The sequence below is a fragment of the Pipistrellus kuhlii genome, unplaced genomic scaffold, assembly GCF_014108245.1.
Source record: "Pipistrellus kuhlii isolate mPipKuh1 unplaced genomic scaffold, mPipKuh1.p scaffold_m20_p_26, whole genome shotgun sequence".
Taxonomy (NCBI): domain Eukaryota; kingdom Metazoa; phylum Chordata; class Mammalia; order Chiroptera; family Vespertilionidae; genus Pipistrellus; species Pipistrellus kuhlii.
Genome location: NW_023425525.1, coordinates 4,608,927 through 4,629,240, shown reverse-complemented (window position 1 = coordinate 4,629,240; position 20,314 = coordinate 4,608,927). Strand labels below are relative to the sequence as shown.

The window sequence follows — 20,314 nt, the reverse complement described above, 5'->3', positions numbered from 1 at the left end:
ACAGATTACTTTCTTAAAACAATTTTTTTCATGCATATTTATAGAGATTCAAATTTTATCTTCTAAAGAACTTACTTAGCATTAATCAGGTAAACTTTAACAAGCAGGAAAACACATAATTAGTCAAAATGTTATTTTTCTACTTATCATATTTCTATAAATATAACCACACAAGATATTCAAATAACACAAGCAGATACATTTTATTATTAGTGTAGTAAAATGCAATATTGTGGATGCATATTGGAAAATTTGATAAAATTTTAGTTATTTACGATTAGATGATTTTCAAAGAAAGCATTCTGAACATTTTCAATAACTTTGGAAAGGCTAAATATTAATGCTTAAAAAAATCAGTAAGCCAATAATGTTTTATGATATACAATTTTTAGAAATATCTAAAATGCAAACATCAAGTAATATTAAGCTTGCCTAAAACATGACAACTGGCTAACTTGACAACAGCATGCAGCTCAATGATTTGGCAACGGAGAAAATCCAAATGATTACGTTTAATCAAGGCAGACTTAGCTGTCTGAGAGGACAGAGAAATGGGGTGGCAGAGGATGCCCTGGAACAACATCATACCTGCCGGACGCGGGCTGGATGCCTCTCCATATTGATGCCACTCTAAAAACACATTGTTCATTGCATAAATAAAGCCGGGCTTTACAGGGACAATGAATCAACAAAATATAAACAAACACTGGCCCATTTTATTACTTCGTTCCTTTAGTCAAGCAACTACTGACCGAAAGAACTGTCCATATCTGAACATTACAAATCAAAGCAGCAAAAAGATAGAGGGGTTTGAGATGAGGCACAGGAAAAGATGAGTGTGCAAAGTTGTAAAAATACTGGGATACGCCTTACTTCTCAAGAAAGCTGCACTGAATGAATAATCGTGCCTGTGTATTATTCTTATCTGTGGACAGAATATGTTTTGTAACCATAAAGCTTATACTTTTCGAGGAAGTCCAAATTTCAAACATTCATTCCCCTACTCCCATCAAATTGTTCAGAAAACGTCATTATTTGTGGAACAAAAACGATACTTTTCAAGTGTAAATAATTCCTAGAAGAAATAATCTTTATTAATTTATCAAATTAATTTTGGAATATATTAAACTGGTTTTGAACTTTGAAAATTTGTCTGAAAAAATTAATGAACCCAATCTTTGATCTAAACATTTTGTAATGACCTTAAAGCCATTAGATATTTGTCAGGTATAACGACATTTTATTAAGTGCATTTTAAAGGGTTTCACTAAGAGGCTATGGATGTTAACTATTCACTCGTTATTAAAAAGTTGCTAAACACAACCTAAAATATTTCAACCCCATATTCTGAATGACTAACAATCTAAAGAAAATGCAAGAAAGAAAAGGAAGTACAATGGCTTTTAAACACAGGAGTTTAAAAATTCAAAAATTCACAAAATAAGGCATTTCAGAACAATTAAATAGGATACTTGGCCTCCTCTTTTCTTCAGCAAAAGAGTAGCAACTGTGGCTAGTTATATCCAACAGTGTGATTAAAGATAAAGGTAATCTAGAGATTACCAGGAATCTTATTACTAACCTGTTGAGGAATAACGGTATCTCTATAGCTTGGTAAAATTTTTAGGGTGACACTTCCACTAATATTTTTCAGTAATTCTTGTAATTCCTTTGGATTGTTTCCAACCTCGTGGCCATTGACTTCTTTGATGATGTCCCCCACATGGAGCAGCCCTTGTCGATCTATCATGCCTCCATGAAGGATTCGGGCGATTACCAGGTCATTATTTTCAACCCTGAAGGTTACACCCTAAAGGAAATAAGGAACGGAACTGTCATTGATTTTAGACTCAAAAATAAATTTTAAATACTCATGAATATATATATTCCTTAAATCATGTGCAATTGTGATAATACACACCACCCTCAAAAAAGGACTTCCATGGTAAGTCCTCCATTCCACAGGATAGAGGTTACCTCAGAGGGACAAGAAAAGACAGATATGCCTTGTTCCTGGCTTTTCTTTCCCCCCATTTCACTGTTTTTATAAGTCAGGATCCAAAAATAACAATGTTAAGTAGGAAATTGTAAACGTAGAGAACTCTCCCTACCATTTCTTCACTTTTTAATAACAACTTTCTTCCATGTTTTGGTACTTCATCAGCAAGCAACCTGAGCTGAGTTCTTCAAATGGCATAGGGAAAAAATAAAGTACTTATTTCCTGAAATATTTGCTACCCACTGGCAAACTTCTGGCTTCTATTTCAGTTTAATTTTTTTCTTGGTTTAATTTTGTATGCTAAATCAAGTTGAAACAGCATCAGGAGTATATTTTAGACCACATGTGTCAAACACAAGGCCCGCGGGCCAAATCCGTCCCGCCAGGCCTTGCAATGTGGCCCGCACCGCGCTGTCATCACTGCACTCCGCTGCGTTTCCATCACAATGACAGTTTATGACTGTTCAGTAAACCATTCGGCCCGAGATTTAGGCTGGATTTTAGATTTTGGCCCCTTCTCTGATTGAGTTCGACACCCCTATTTTAGACAGAGTCCAAAAACCACGTAAAACAAATACAATTTAAGTTTTCATAATGATACGAGTTCTGAAAGTGAAGAAAATGAGAGTTTAATTTATCGACTCACCAATGGCTCCCCAGCCCTTTTGTGAATACCAAGAATACGGATGGCATCTACTGGTAACAACTGATTATTCACAGAATTATTCATTTCCGGGCTCGATGGAGGTGAATCATAACACTTTGATGCCACTATATCATGGGCTTCCAAGAGTGACTGTAAGGATTCAAAACATAAATCGAAGGTAAAATTTTTTTCCGAGATGTTAAAACGCACGTTCAAAAACAAGTAAATCAAAATGCAAAGCAGAGCCCGGCTGGCATGCCTCAGTGCGCTGCGCACAGAGCCGTGAGCCAGGAGCTCACTGTTCAATCCCCATCAGAGCACACGCCCAGGCTGTGAGCTTAATCCCTAGAAGGGACACGGTGTGCAGGAGGCAGCTGATCAATGATTCTCTCATCATTGATGTTTCTACCTCTTTCCCCTTCTCTCTCTGAAATCAATAAAAACATGTATTTTTATAAAAAATATGAAGAATGAAGCAAATGTCAACTGTTTCAGAATATAGATAATTAACATATAGGTTTTATAGATAATTTCTGGCTATTTCACAAAAATATGTGTAAGAGACTAAAGAGCATTTTCAAACAGGAAAAGGCTGCCTCCTCTCCCTCGTGGGGAACCAGGCACACCCCGAGGCAGGTGCCCTGACTGAGAATGGAGCGGGGACCTGCTGGTGCTTGGGTGGGTGCTTTCTTCCTTCTTTAGTCAAGGTGCAAATATACCTAAAAATAAAAAATTAAATAAAGAAGGAAAAGGGCACAAATCGTGTAAGGGAGCTATTCCTATAAATGCTGCAGTCACTCAAATCTCTAACCTGGTCTTTGTTTTTACTGTTCTCGCCTCTAAGGAAATATTCATTCCTACTATTTATATATTGTTAATTCCCAATTTTATTCCTTTCTTCCAGATCTTTCATTACTTTAGATTGATAGACTAAAAATCTGCCTACAACATAACACAATTATGATAATTTGAAAATAAAAGAGTAAGCATTGTAGAGGACTGAAACATATTGAATTAATGAAAAATCCATAACTCCACAGTGCTATTTAAAAAACCGAAGACTGAAAACACTCTTCATTAATACAGACAAATGCTATTTTAAATAATTCTTTACTTTGAAAATTGGTAAAGGAAAGGATCAAGCGTTTCACTGACATTTCAGTGGGAAATGCATTACAGAGTAACTCAATGACCCACTCGATGAGGAAAAACCTTTTCTATATAAGAACACTAGCTAACATATGCAGAGTGAGAGAATCTGAAAAATGTCATGTGCAACCTCTAATGAAAATATTGATTCAGGCAAGAATTATTAATGTAGGTAAATGGTTGAAAGGAAACAGCATTTGTATAATGCTAGAATAATAACGTACTAGATTACCTCTAGTGGAAAAGCTTTCAAAGGAAGGGTTAGGCTGTCATTGCCCTTAATCAGGGACCAAACTCGGCATCAACAGTAGTGGGCCAACCAGGCACTACACATTTCTGATACAATTTAATTCATGTTGCATCATATCATTTAAAATGAACTTGAATTCCAAATAATTAACTTGAATACCGACCTTTTAGATAGAACTTCTGTTTACAGGAAATAGGAAGGATAACTAAACAACACAGAAAGGAAGCAACCAGATACATCCAGAAAGTTGGACATGCTGCCGGATAGTAACCTGACCTCTTCAAAAGGTCAATATCATAATCAAGGGAGAGAGATGGTCCAACCAGAGGCTGCACAGGGACCAAGGCTGGGAGCCTGCGTGTGCGAACCAGCTGTAAAGAGTATTTGGCATCAAATAAAGACACCTGAATACAGCATGTGCACCTGAGACAGAGGTCCACTCACATGGAAAAGTGGCAATCAATGATCGAAAAAAAGGGTGAATTACACAATACCCTGTGAAAAATGATCTCAATTTGTAAAGAAAAGAAAGTACATTTATGCACAGGAAAAAAATGGAGGAATATGCACTAAGATAATACAGTAATTTGGGTCATAAGAATGCCTTAATTTTTGTATTTTTGCTTGCTATTTTCTAGTTTTATATAAATGTATACTGATTAAGTTTTATGTATTTACTTAAAATATAGATAGCTTGCCTAAAAGCACTACCCAGATGCTCTGGAGGTATCACAGACCTAACGTGGCCTCAACATTCACATGTCGTTTCTCCTAGAGGATTCCTAATCTTAGTGATGCCAACTGTCATAAATTCCACCCTTAATCAACTTCCCACAGCTCTTTTCTGCAACTGTCACATGTAACCAGTCGCCAAGTCCTGTTGATTTTGTGTCTTAACACTGGAAAATCCTCATTTTATACTGCCACCACAACTTCTCGCCTCAGTACTTAACAATCTAGCTCCATAATCAGACCTCTCCCTGTTAAATGCCCACTCTCATCCCCACCCATGGTTTTCTGCTGTCCTATAGATTAAGGCCCAATACCTTAATATGTTTTATAAGGCATTAACCAACTGGCCCCTGCATAAGGGGTGTCTCTAATGTGTCCATGTTTTTGTACCTAAGATATTTATGTGGGAACCATCGCACTCTAAATCTTCATGTTTTACATTAACACTGTTGGGATCAGACAAAGTCTTTGAGGAAAAAGCAAGGGGTGCTGTCCCCCAAGATCTTCAGTGGAAAGCAAGGGACAGTTTATTTCTCTATCCCACACCCATTTATTACACAGTCCATTCTTCCCCCTCTCAAATGTAACTCTATCATAAGACAGGTCGCCATATGTGTATGGATATATTTTTGGAGTTGCTATTCTTGTCGATTAATCTATTTTCCTAATGCTAACCCAATATCACACTGCCTTCATTACAGATTTTTAAGAAATCTCCTCCACTCCCTTTCTCTCCTGAAACTAGTTTTCCTTTGTTAAAACGATTAACTCTTCATTGATATAGACCAGTGTTTCCCAAACTTTTGACATATGTGTACCCCTTCTATAATTTTCGTAACGCTGAGTACCCTTCGTACTCATGAGAACGTAGAATTAGGCGCAGCTAAGCACGGTGCAGTGCCTATTCCCACCAAACTCTTCCCGTACCCCTGAAGGTACGCGGACCACACTTTGGGAAACACTGATATAGACCAATGTTTACATTACACTTATTTTTTGTATCTATCAAAAGTATGTTATGTACTTCCTATCCTTACATTGCTCTCTGATGTCCCAAGGTTATCAACTACATCCCAATCCTAGAAGCAACACTGGTCACAAGGAGGTCTGGAAAACAGTGGTAGTGAAGAAGAAAAAGCCACTATCACGGAGAAAGATGTTTCTAGCATATGATCTGATGGTGAATCAGATTTGGTTTTTTGTTTTTTTTTTTAAATGACACCAGAAAAATCCTTTCTGATATAATGTGTTTTAGTTACATGTGTGTATCCTCAGAATCAGATTAAAACATCTATGTTGGAATTTACACATGGATCTAAATAATATTTAAGACCTCATCGCAAACCGGAACTTAACACGAAAGGAGACTGTCTGGGAACACAGGAAGTTTACCTGGAAGTGAGGCTCTTTGAGTATCCCAACCAGTTCCGCCACATTTTCATCCACACTGATTAGAGGAGTGATATCTTCAAGAATTTCATTGACTAATTCCAAGTTATTGTCACTGACAGCTTCTAGTTTTGAATCTTCCAGCCTCTCGTGAGCCTTTGAAAAGACAGTATAGGAAAAGTAATAACACATATTGTTTGACTCCAGACTGTGGTTTTCCTCTTGATTTGCTTCTTTTCATAAAGTTTTAAAAGATGTGACTTAAAAGTGTGATTCATAGAAACCAAATTTAATATTTCAATCAGAGGCAATATACAGATTTTTGTAAGTAAATGATTTCATGCAGTATAATAAATGTTGGCCTCTATTCCTATCCGAGGCCATGAAAAACTCATTTTTATAATTAAGCTATGAAAAAAAAAAAAAGAAAACCACAACGAAATATGCTGTCCTTCAAGATCCAGTTCAAGAACTGTTTCCCTGAACTGATTTATTTGCTGATTTGGACTATGAGTTTCCCAAAATGATTTTTTTTTGAATGGTGATTTATATAATGATTATGTTCCTAATAAAGTTTCATCTAGAATTTGAGCCTAGACTAGAAAGTCATTAGAAAATTCTGTTGGATAAGAAGTATGTTTTTTATTGTCATGTGGCCTATTTAACTTTGTTGTTGTTGTTTATTGATTTCAGAGAGAGGAAGGGAGAAGGGGAGATAGAAACACCAATGATGAGAGAGAATCATTGATCAACTGCCTTACCTACACTACTTATTTGACTTCTTCACTATACAGACAACCATGCTAACCTCACCTGTTGTTACAATGGCAAATGGGATTTTAAAGAAAATATATAGCTTTTTAGCTCTAAGATTTTGTGAAAGAAATTTAAAGTCAGAATTTATTTAGTAGGTTTCAAGAGATAAGAGTACCAACTGGAATTTACCTAATCTAACCAACGACAAAGGAAACTCTGATAGATGAATCCCATGCATTTGAATAAATAGGTCTTGTCTCCTTTAAGAAAAAGTATTACTAGAAAGCCAGCATAATTCAATAAAAACATGTCACCTGCCACAAGTGACTGGCATAGCCTTCTTGTACAGCCAGTTCTGAGAAGTCTATTCACCACCGCACCTCAGAAAAATAAACTGCAGAGAAGAAAATGCTCTTCCAGAACTTCCAAGTATTTAACCCAAGCATAGTCCAACCATGCTTGCAAAAAAAACCCAAAAAACAAACAAACAAAAAAACACAAAAAATGACCTTTTTAAACAAGAATTGTGGGCTATATCTAAAGTGACAAATACTATTCTCTATTAATAATAATAGAAACAAGATGAAATGTATGCTAAGAATAAGGTTGGCGCCAGGCCTCTAGAGTGTGTGTGTGTGTGTGTGTGTGTGTGTGTGTGTGTGTATGTGTGTATACATACATATATATATATATGTATGTATATACATACATATACATATATATATATATATATATATATATATATATAAAACTTACAGTTGGGCAATCTGCAGGTGGCTACCTGGGGCCGAAACCTTTATATCATGTGATCTTAGAAAGATTAAGTTTATGAGTAAAATAAGGAATCTGCATCATTAATTACCTCTGACCAATGGAAAACTCTGAAAAAGGTATGGTTTTTCAGAAGTCTCAGGAAAAAACAAGTGGCTAAAAAATGATCAAAGGAGAGGGTGAAATCAATATTCTGGGAATGACAAATGGCTCTGTGAAAAAAAGATCAGAGAGCAAGAACCACGGGTGAACCGGCAGAGAGGGAGGGCAGGGCTGTGAAGCATTAAGGCACTGAGCTTTAGTGATGTATGTAAAAATTATTCCAAGAAAATAGTGTAAGAGAAAAAAACTGGGCCAAAAATAGCTATAACTCATTCGAGTTAAAGAGATTATTACAGAGCTGATATGGAAATAGACTTAAAATACCAGGGCTATCCAAGAGAAAATAAAATTTCAAAAAGTTCTAGATGTAAGAAGTAAAAAATAGGTGCATGGTCTAATGTAAAAAAAGAAAACCAGCCCCTGAAATCTGTGTAATTTTATTACCCAATATTATCTCAATAAATCCAATTTAAAAAAAGAAAAGAGGATGTCCGCATTTTGCTATTGCTAAAAATGAAGACAGAGCCAGGATCTTTTTCCTGTAGTGTAGTAGGGCCCACTACACTACAACATGACGGTTCAGTTACGATTTCCCTAAAAGTTTAAAAGTGCTGTAACAAATTTTGATGTATACTGAGATTTCATTATGTGGTATTATTTGCTAACTAAGCCTAAGTTCTAACACAGTAATATCTGAAAAGACCTCTGTAAAAATACTTTAAGAAAACAATTTAGTAATCTTATGAATAAACCAATATACCTTAGCAAGTGACTTCACGATTGGGTTCTCCATAATCCCCTTGAGGAAAATTAGGTCTATCTCTTCTGCTCCCGTGGAGGAGGGCAGCTCCGTAAGGTTATCCAGCACCTGCTGCATTTCTGCTGAGATAAGAACAACGTGTTAAAACCACCTCCGGTGAGCACACTGTGCAATGCAGAGACAATGGATTACAGAACTGTACACTAGAAACATGTTATTAACCAATGTCACCTCGATAAATGTATTTGTACGCTCCTTAAGATTTTAAATATATAAGATCATGTCAAAAAAAGGATAGTTTTACTTAATCCTTCCCATAGCCCTAGCTGGTTTTGCTCAGGGGTCAGAGGATCTCAGATGGTTTTTTGTTTTTGTCCTATCACTAGTACAGTGTATTACACTGATAGATTTTCATATGTTGATGAACCGCCCTAGCATTCCTGGGATAAATTGTACTAGTCATTATATAAAATCCTTTTCAGTGTTGCTAGATCCAGTTTGCTAGTTTTTTATTAAAGATTTTTGCATCTTCATTTATAAAGGATATTTATTGACTGTCATTTTCTTGTGATGTCTTTGTCTGGATTTGGTATCTCACAGATTAGTTGGGAAGTGTTTCCTCTCCTTTTTTGGGGAGAGTTTGTGAAGAATTTGTTTTAATTCTTTAATATTTGATAGAATTCACCAGAGAAGCCATCTGATACAGGGCTTATGGAAAGTTGTGTGTGTTTTTTTTCAATGTTAATTCTTACCCTGGGATATTTTTTCCATTGTCTCAGATAGAATGGAAGGGAGGGAGGGAGACACACAGAGAGAAACATCAATGTGAGAGAGTCATATTGATTGGTTGCCTCCTGCAGTGTCCTTGACCGGATTTCAACCTGAGATCCTCTGAGCAAAACCAGCTAGGGCTATGGGAAGGAGTTAAATAAAACTATCTTTTTTTTTTTTTTTTTTTGACATGATCTTATATATTTAAGATCTTAAGGAATATACAAATACATTATTATAAATGAGTTCTGCAAGGTTACAGGATACAAGATCAAAATACAAAAATCAATTCTGTTTCTATATACTAGCATTGAACAACCCGAAAATGAAAGAAAATCATTCCTTTTACAACAGTATAAAAAACAAAACAATTATTAATAATGTAACAAAAGAATTGCAAGATTTGTATACTAGAACTATAAAATGTCTATTTAAAGAAGACAAATAATAGAAAAATATCCCAAAATTCACAAACTGTTAAGATGACAATGGCAATATACACCAACTGACCTACAGATTTAATGCAATCCCTATCAAAATCTTAGATGCCTGTGGGTTTGTTTTTGCAGAAATTGATAAGTTGATTCTAAAATCCACATGAGAAATGCAGGGAGCACAGAATAGCCAAACAAGCTTCAAAAAGAACAAAGCTGGGAGAGCCATACTTAATTTCAAATCTGACTGAGAGCTACAGTACTCAGAAAGGCATAAAGATACAACTAAGAATCCATACATTCATAGTCAATTGATTTTCAGCAAGGGTGACAGGACAATTCGATGAAGGAAAGAATCGTCTTCCCAACAAATGGTACTGGGATAACTGAATACGCACATGTAAGAGAGTGACCCCCACCTCCCCCACTTCATTCAGTATCACTCATTTTCTTCAGTTTAATTTACTAATGTTATCTCTTCATAATTTTAAAGAATTAGAATAAATCTAATATTGTAGTTGTCTGGTTGTAATATATCCTTTTATTAAAATTAAAATAAACATTAAAAGTCACATTGTATCACTAAGTGGCTTATAATGAAATATAGCAGTGCTCTGTTCCATACTATCTGCCCCCCTCCAAAAGTAACGACTTTGATTTTAAGTTTCTTTTAATCACACCTATGTTTCTGGATAAATGCTCACATTGCTACCTTTTAATTTACCCACTTATCTATTCATTTTCTGTTAGAACACTAGGCCTGCCCACACAGCCATGTCTTCTGGCCACGCCCAGCTTGGTTTTCCCCGAAAGGAAATGGCCAAGGAGCTCCAGGAAAGCTGAGCGCACACTACAGGGCAACAGTGTGCCACAGAGATTTTTAAAACATGCGACACTTAGGGGCAGTGCCCTCTTTTCACATAGATTGTCAAATAAAAATAACAGCCAACAAAACAATAGCCATCGATGTGAATGAATTAAAACTATACTTTTTTTTTTTTGTCATATAGGCAAAAAATACATTTTTTGGTGTGCTGCGGAATGCTAGTGTTAGTTTGTGTGTGCGGCCAGAAGAAAAGGTTGAAAATCACTGCCATAAACGCATGACGTTCTGCATGGGGTGGGGAGGCCCTGGCATCTGGCAGCAATGGGCTGTCCAGGTGAATGTGATGCTGGGGAAGGCCCACAGCAGCCAGGTGTCTGTACGGCTGTTTTTGTGAAGACGCAAACATGGACTTTTTGATAAAATCTTGAAGAAGACCTCATGTCCCTGTGGGACTCAGGCCCCCAAAGACTTGCAAGTGGAGACCACATACTCAACGATTTAGGCTTCGGCGCACCAAGCCGGAGCCCCAGCTGCGGGCGGAGGACGAGCAGGATGCTACCGTGGGAAACCCCGGAATGGGCACACTGCCGGATGCCACCCACGCCAGGCTCCCATTCCTAATGAGCAAGGACTTCTCCTGCCTGCTGAATCTGAAACACCAGCACCTCCTGCGAGGGTGTGCCTCTGACAACCTGCTGGAATGCCCTCTGGGGGACCCAGGTCTGCAAACTGAGAACCTGCACTATCAGCAGGAACTGACTGCTGGGCCACCCTGGCCAAAGCACCAAGGGAAAGCTCTCAGCAACAATACCAGCAGCCAGCCGAAACCAGTGTGGTTCAGTGGACAGAGCGTCGGCCTGCAGACTGAAGGGTCCCGGGTTCGATTCCAGTCAAGGGCCTGTACCTTGGTTGCGGGCACATCCCCAGTCGGGGGTGTGCAGGAGGCAGCTGATGGACGTTTCTCTCACATTGATGTTTCTAACTCTATCTCTCTCCCTTTCTCTCTGTAAATCAATAAAAAACAAAACAAAAAAACAATACCAGCAGCCAAAGACCTACCCAGTCCCCTGACATCTCCCCAACACCCAGCAGGTGACATACTCCGCACCGACAGGAGAGGACTATGAACTTGCAGCACTCGGCACTTCGGAGAGGTGCAGAGCTTCGTGGACAACTGTCCACACTGGGAGCGCTCCGGGAGGGTGCCGAGGCCTCTCGCTGAAGATGGAGCGGACAGACCTCGCTGTGTTTGCAGGCAACCCCAGCACATCCGGCTCGGCAGGTGCAGACAGGACCAGCCAAGCCCCACTGAATCCCAAGCTCAGAAGACCGTCCCAGCCCTTTCAGACGGGCAGTTTCACAACAGCTGCTAAGACTATTTTCCCCTGGTGCACTTTCTTTCTGAAGTTGCAGTCAGATGTTATTCTTAATGTTCCTGTCAATGCTTCTTTAAACATCCTTACTTAGGCCCTAGCCCATTTGGCTCAATGGATGGAGCATTGGCCTGTGGACTGCGGGATCCCAGTTCGATTCCGGTCATGGACATATGCCTGGGTTGCAGGTTTGACCCCCAATGGGGGCATGCAGGAGGTGGTCAATCAATGATTCTCTCTCATCACTGATGTTTCAATCTCCCTCTCCCCTCTTCTCTCTGAAATCAATAAAAATATATTTTTAAAATAAAATAGAAAGTCCTCACTTGGTTTTTATCACAGTTCACTTTCCCTGCTCCAGGCTACTTAATCCCTAAAGTGAAAGTTGAGATGAGGGGCCTCTGTGTCTTCTGGATCTTCCCCTTGTCCATGGTTAAATGGGACCTATTTGGGGCACCTCAGGGGTGAGTGGCGGGAAGGCAGACAGAAATTGGTGGGAGGTTGGGTGAGGCGATGGGTAGGTGTAGAACAAGTTGCCCTGGGCTCCGGTTAAACCAGGATGTCAGAACATTAACACAACTTCTCTGCCATGCAAGGACCTGGCCTAACACTTCTGTTCTACACTCCGTTGTGAATAAAACAGACAGTGTCTGACACCTGGCAAACTCCCATGACCCCTCTTTTACTGAGGTGAGGTGTGACACTATGGAGGAATGGTTTCCCCTAACAAGTCAGCTTACTGGCTTGACTTTATAAATTAGTTGTCTAATAAAATGAACTATTAAAAAATACAATTGTTCTTACTTTAAATTATCCTAAACACATGACAAAATAATGAGAAAATGTATAAGAGATGAGTAATAATTAACCTTATAAAACATTGAAAAGTTAACCTAATCTATAATTACTCAGACATGGATAACCACAAGATAACTCTAGAGTATGTAAAAGTTTAATGTATGAGTTAGAAGTTCTCGGTAGTGGGAACCTTGCAAAACTGGGTGGGAGCCAGAGAAACAGGGAAGTGTCCAATGTACTCTGAGATTCCAGGAAGAAAGGAAAAGTCCCAAAGCTCAGAAGGTCAGATTTTTGCAAGTTCCACTCCTCCTGCATAATCACAAGGACAGACCCTTTAACCAGAAGCTAGATTCAATGACATATAAGTGGAATTCCTATTTGAGCTGTAGAAAAATTAATATATTTAATCTGGACCATTCAATTACAAATATGAACAAATCAAGAATCAAAAAACACTTATGAAAACGAGCAGCATGAATGCAACTCAACTAATTCAACAAACAGAAGCATCATCTGCCAAAGGAACTTTGGAATGTGTTGGGGAGAGGAAAGAAAGCAAAATGGATAAAGAAAAGGATTAAGTTATAATGTGTGGGAAGATCAAATTGAAGAATTCTCCCATAGAAAAGGGCAATGAGAGAAAGTATGAGAAAACCACTGTGGATTATGAAAGACTAAAATTTATAAGGTAATGGGAAACTAAGAAATAGAAAAAAAAAGAATTAATAATAGGGAAAGAAGAAATCAATTAAAAAATAAAGAACCAGAGATTTAGTCAATAAGCTGGCTTTTTCAAAAGATCAGCAAAAGTAGACAAATACTTGGCTAGTCTGATTACAGTAAGAGAAGAAACATAACATTAGAAATGCAATGAGAAAATAATTGCAGGCATAAAGATTAAAAAGAGAACACAAATAACTTTATTTAAAATTTAGTCAGGTAGAGATTTTCTCTAAAAATGTTAATTATTGAAGTTTAGGAGGAAGAGATAAAAATGAAAATAGTTCAAAATAGGAGAAATTGCAAACGTTTTCAAAGATAACCTTTTATAAAAGACATTAGCCCTAGAGATTTAAGAATACAGTCTCTAAAACCTTGAAGAAAGAGGTACCGGTATTTCTTGTTTTTAAAATAAAACATAGAAAAGATCGAAATCTTCCCAACTTCTATATGGATTTCAAAACTCAAAGAAAATTATAAACTAAACTCACCGATGAGCAAATATGCAAATATCTTAAACATATTGACAAACTGAAAATAACGTCTTTAAAAATAACAAGAGTCAACTATAGTTTATCCTAGTGACATAAAGATGGTTCAACATTTTAAAAGTACATAATATACTTTAATATATGTTCACACTATAAGAAAAAAACAAACACCCCCAATCATCTCAATGCTTCTAACATGTCAAACAGAACGCACAGTCAGTTCTAATGGAACATTTTATCCCAGTAATAATAGAAGGAAACCACCTTTATGTATCTAGTTCATTGGCACCCTTCAGAAGCGTAATACCTATGTCCCTGGCTTCCCCAATTAGGATCAAGTCTCCTAATACATATTTTCATAGTATTCTACACTTCACAACTCTGACAAACGTGTATATTTGTGGTATTTGTTTAACGTATAATTTCCTTTCTAAACTAACTCTCAGCACAGAAATCATGTCTGTCTTGTTCAAACCTGTATTCCCAGCAACCAGACCACAGTCTGGTACATCCTAAGTTCTCGATATTACAGTTTCAGTTACAAAAATGCAATATTGTCCTGTTACCAAAATTAAGACTAGTTTTTAAGTTAAATGTTATTTATAAAATGTCTCTATAATACTTGGAATCAGAAAAATGTGGAGTTTAGAAAGCTACAGTAATCTTAAAGCTATCAATTTCTCACAAATTGTACAAGCCATAAAGAAGGAAGTGGTATCTCTTTCAATGGTTAGCCTACTAAAATGGCAAAATACTTCTTAAATATAAATCCATCTCTAACTTTCCACAATATATTCAGTATGTGAAGCAAATTTAATAAAACGCACGGTATTTACCCACCTATATTCTGTTCTAAAAGCTTTCTAGAATTGTTTTACATAAGCATTTCTACCAAGTTTTAGAATTAAATAAAGTAGTCTTAATAAATTAGAACTGGAGTTTATTTTAATGTTAAAAATCCTTTTGTAAACACATTTGATGCTATATTCCGTCAATTCAACAAACTGAATTCCCTACTGAAAATGGGAAATTAAGTTTTCATAAGATGCTAAAATTCATTTCTGCAAGAATTTTATAGATAAAATAATTATTTCCCTAGGACCATGCTGCACAGTTCACAGAATCCAGGATATGATAAATAAAATCTCATTCCATGTGCATTTGGAAAGATTTAAGTCTAACTTCAAAGGAGGCCCCTAAAAGTTAGATTACTTCTAATGCACTTGCAGTACAACAGCAACATTCTTTTAAAAAATACATTTCCAAGGAGTGATGCAGAAAAAAAGAACTGACTGAAATGTGGATCAACTCAGGTTTCTTGGAGGTTACATTGTGACACAACTATTTTCACACAATTGACTGGACCATGACAGCTGAGCTCTTCCGGTAAACCGCTATGTCAATCAGACAACTGTTTCCTATAATATGACTATTGCTGTCAAAACCTCTGCCTCATATCTTGAAATTCTAATTTGGTTTTACTGAATCAAAGAAGCAAAGAAACATCTTGAGGTGCTCCGTTAACTTAGTCAACACTGAGTGCTTTCAGGTCACACACAGTGTTAAATGCTGAAGAATACAGAGATACTCTCTTTCCCCCCAAAATTCAACCTGGTAGAATAGAACGCAGCGTGTAAACACGTGTCTGAAGCACAATGGTAAGCACACCAGGAAGGAGTCACAGTTAGAGGATGCAGCAGAGCGGTGAAGGACCTGGACTCGCCACTTAACTAGTCCGAAAACCCTGGTACAAGGCTCACCTCCCCAGGCAGTGTCTTCCACCTGCTAAGAGGAGGAGGGCAGTGGTGTCTCCCTCTCTCACAGGGCTGTTGCTGTTAAATAATGCATGGGAAATTCCCAGAACAACACTTCCTACTGCATTATTAACATCGGGGAGCACAGTGAAGGAGTGAAGTGTTTAACTCTTTCTATGATGGAGACGGCAAGGTGATGAGATGGGAGAGAAGGGAATCACTGGTGGAAGGCGCCCCAATAGAAATAACCAAACCTCAGCCCCTCCTACTGAAGTTCTTGAATGCATGTCACCATTTTACACCTTGAATCAAAAGGCGAGGCTGTGTTTTCCAAAGCATTCTTAGGGAGACTCCAACAAAGGGACAGGACAGGCACAGTGGAGGAGCAGGGCAATGAAGGAACCCCATTCGCAAGGGCTCCCCCCTTTCTGGCCGAACCACCACCAGGTTCTTTCCAGAGATCCTGGCTGCTTGTCCTGCATGGGGAGGGGTCCTGACATGGATGCTGAGAGGCCGAGGTAAATCTGGTTCTTCACAACAGAGCTAAAGAGGCCGGCGGGGTGCAGGAGTGAATACACTAAGGCAGTGTTTCTCAAACAGGAAACTCTGGGCATCTGGGGAGCAGACATTCTTTCTGCACAGAACTGTCTCCACCAGATGCCTGCAGTGTTCCGTAATTATGACAGCCAAGCCTCCCTCACACCCTTCCTACACTCCAGGAGCAGTACCACTGTCTCCCCTTCGGTTCTGCCGACTTACAGCACTGCATTAATACTAATATTAATGTGCTCTATGTCGGTAAGTTGTTAACTTAGCTATCATAAGGGCTCCCGGCTTGCTCACCTGCTCTTGCCTACAGACGTAAAGGAGAAGCCTGCCTGAGGACGGCTCCCCACTCACGTTCCCTACACAGCTAGAGGAAACCCTCATCAGAGATCTTCTCCATGAGCCAACCCAGTCCCTCACTGATAAATACGAGCCAACTATTCTAGATCACCAGGCATTTGAAGAAAATACCAGTGACAGTAGGCAGAGCTGAAAAGACCAAACGAGGGGAAGCAGATGGTGCCGAGAACAGAACTTTACAACTTATTTTTACGAGCATTCTCAGCGGTCCGTGAGATTGTCACACTCTGAAAGGAACAGGCCAATAAGAGGGAGAAAATGGAGCAAACCCAGAGGAAGTAGTTCCGGCAATTAAAAACCGTGTCACGCTGTTTAACAATCCAACATCACACTAAATGACAGAAGAAAACTGAAACTGCTAATAGGAAAAATTAAGTCAGAATAAACTCCCAAATGCAGAACCAAGAGGAAAAGATGGAAAATAAGAAAAAACTGAAAACACAGAGCCTGCATCAGAGGTACATGCCATTGTCCTGCATCAATGTGAGAGGGGAAAAAAAGCTCTTAGAAAGAGAAAAGCAAAAGCAGAAATAAAAAATGATTAAAACTGAAAAATCAAGAGTTAGCAAGATAAGCATGCCATTTACTGATACGGAGCTAAATGCAAGAAAATCAGCTAAAAAGTTCAATGTGCCAGCCTCCGGGGAACAAGAAATGGAGAACCGAGGAGCATTGTTAGAAGGCAGGGGAACACAGGCTCCCCATGTAAGAGGTCCTTGTACAAAATGTTAAAATATAGTTTACAAAAAATAAAAAATTAAAAATATCCTATATAATAAAAGGCTAATACGCAAATTGACAACACAGCAGACCAGTCACTATGATGCACACTGACCACCAGGGGGCAGATGCTCAATGGAGGAGCTGCCCCCTGGTGGTCAGTGTGCTCCCTCAGGGGGAGCACAGTTCAGCCAGAAGCTGGGTTCAGGGCTGACGAGGGCAGCAGTGGTGGCGGGAGTCTCTTCCATCTCTGTGGCAGCACTGGGCCGTCTGACTGATGGCTTACCGTAGTCCTGCTCCCCACGGGACTAAGCCGTTAGTTGAACGTCCCCCACAGGCTCCTAGACTGCAAGAGGGTGCAGGCCAGGCTGAGGGACCCCCTGCCCCGAGTGCATGATTTTCATGCACCAGACCTCTAGAGTGTGTGTGTGTGTGTGTGTGTGTGTGTATATAGTTTAAATGTTAGGAAACTTTGATTCCATGTGTCCACACAAAAACCTACATACAGTGTTTCCCCGAAAATAAGACCTACTTACAGGTTTCCTTCTGAGTGAAATATAAGGCATCCCCGAAAATAAGGTCCCCCCAGGCTAAACATGAGAGATTTGGTCCACTGATTCTGAAAGAAATGGAGTCACAAGAAATTCACCAGGAAATTCAGGAATTGGATTGTTATGATGATGTCCCAGAAGATGATGACATGATTGTCATTGAATAAATGAGTAAATTCTTGATTCTGTAGGATTCACAGTTTGTCTGGTTTGTGTTGACAACTACCGTACTACCGTACCGTATACAGGTAATAAATTTCCTTTATTTTCATTTAACAATAAATGTGTACCGTATTCTTCATGGAAAAATAAGACATCCCCTGAAAATAAGACCTAGTGCATCTTTGGGAGCAAAAATTAATATAAGACACTGTCTTATTTTCGGGGAAACAGGGTAGAATAGCCTTACTAATTATTTAATCAAGTTTTAGAAATTTAGAAAGTCCAAAGAGGTACTATATCCAAAAGGAGAGATTATTTTAGGCTTTAAACTCACATTTCTTATCTGGAAGACTTCCCGGTTGTAAGAAAGAAACTTAAGGAATATGCAATATGTTTAAAGTGGTGAAAAAGCACTCTAAGTAGATGAAATGACAATTGAACACTAGTACTATTTTAATCCTTTTCATTGCAAATTTCCCAATGGCAAGCATGAACACCAGACCAACTGGATATTTTTGCCAGCCCCTCACGTCTAGCAATTAAGGATTGAGTGGATAGGTATTTTGAGAACATGGGTAACAAAATGAACTAACAATATGGTAATCAGTGTCGTTTTTTCATAAATCTTCAAAAGGTTACATAGAGATATTGTTTCGAATGTTGTACCAGTCATTTTTTTTGTTTTGTTGTTAAATATATTTTATTGATTTTCCTCAGAGAGGAAGGAAGAGGGATGGAGAGCTAGAAACATGGATGAGAGAGAAACATTGACCAGCTGCCTCCACACACCCCCTACTGGGGATGTGCCCGCAACCAATGTACATGCCCCTGACCGGAATCGATCCCGAGACCCTTCAGTCCACACACCGACACTCTATCCACTGAGCCAAACCGGTTTCGGCTGTACCAGTCATTTTCTATAATGATAGTTTCCTGCTTTAACAGAGCTTGCTTTATATGCTTTGATAGGTCTGATTACATGGCATTAATGGTGTAGTTTACATTTAGACTCAGTGCGAGTCCCCTGTGGCCTGGCTGTCAGGTGCCTGCGCTCATTTCAGTATAGGCCGAGCAGGACAAAATGGCTGGGGAATCCATCTGGTCTTCATGCCCTCTCCCTGTTCATTTCCACCGCTCTTTCCTCCAACTCAGCACCCTTCTTCTTCTTTTTTTAATTTTTTTTAATTTTTTTTAATTTGAGCATATTAAATCTGCTTATCCCCAGATTTAATATGCTCAAATTTCCCTGGATCTCCAAAAATCAAGGTCCCAAATATTGCTGCACAATTCTATTACTTACCATTTCTAGGGTTTCTCTCACATCCCCCTATTTATTATACAACTCTGAGTTACAGGTCTCACCTTTCTCGGATACCTTCTTAATATACATGCCCTGGCAGTCCCAGAGCCTTTATGGTTTTCAGAACTCCTCACCCTAACACTCCTCCTACTGTAGATTCTAGCTCTCATTATTATGACATCACCTCCCATTCATTCTCCAAAGCTTAAAATCTCAGAGTCACAGAATTTTCTCTTCTCCGTACCCTCCAGACATCTACTCCTTCCCCAAATCTTCCCTTCCTCTGGGATGTTTCATTCATCTCAAATTCATCCTCTACACTAGGGGTGTCGAACTCAATCAGAGAAGGGACCAAAATCTAAAATCCAGCCTAAATCGTGGGCCGAATGGTTTACTGAACAGTCATAAACTGTCATTGTGATGGAAACGCAGCGAAGTGCAGTGATGACAGCACGGTGGGGGCCACATTGCAATGCCTGGAGGGACGGATTTGGCCCGCGGGCCTTGTGTTTGACACATGTGCTCTACACAATTTCCACTCTCCTACTTTTGGTTTAGTTTTTATCTTGCTCTGAACTATTTTAAAAGCCTCTTAATTGGTCTACTAATCTCCAATCTTTCTCCACCCCAGCCCTGCTCCAGACTATATCCTAAGTATTCTGGTTAAAGTGAAGAACTCAGCCAGAGAAAAGTTAGACATATTATTTTTTAAACAGCCCAAATAAGTTGTGTTGTTCCTAATGTGCTCTCACAGGGAAGTAGCCCTGCTTTGAATAAATTTGTATTAACCTAACCACTAACAAAGTCGGTCAAAGCCTCATTATTTTATTATAGGAAAGTATGTAAAGTGTAACTGAATCAGCAGAATTATCTAAAAGTGCTTTTATACAAACTAATAAACAAATCCTAACTACAGAATGATGATCCAGATGCTACTAAACAATCAAATTTAAA

The 20,314-nt window shown here is 38.6% G+C and overlaps 1 protein-coding gene across 3 annotated transcripts in view; it reads right to left on the bottom strand.

Moving 5' to 3' along the window:
* PALS2 (protein associated with LIN7 2, MAGUK p55 family member) overlaps nt 1-20,314 on the bottom strand; it is a 47,845-nt gene that overhangs the window by 13,391 nt on the left and 14,140 nt on the right. Inside the window, exons 2-6 of one of the 3 annotated variants that reach the window (XM_045587197.1) lie at nt 8,555-8,673; nt 6,169-6,321; nt 2,646-2,795; nt 1,583-1,810; nt 589-630 (exon numbers count right to left, since the gene is read on the bottom strand). In XM_045587197.1, the coding sequence (XP_045443153.1) occupies nt 589-630; nt 1,583-1,810; nt 2,646-2,795; nt 6,169-6,321; nt 8,555-8,671 (690 nt within the window). In that variant the 5' untranslated portion in view covers nt 8,672-8,673. Of the gene's footprint in view, nt 1-588; nt 631-1,582; nt 1,811-2,645; nt 2,796-6,168; nt 6,322-8,554; nt 8,677-20,314 lie in introns of those variants that run through there. The other 2 variants (XM_036453686.2, XM_045587198.1) reach the window with 2 other exon arrangements.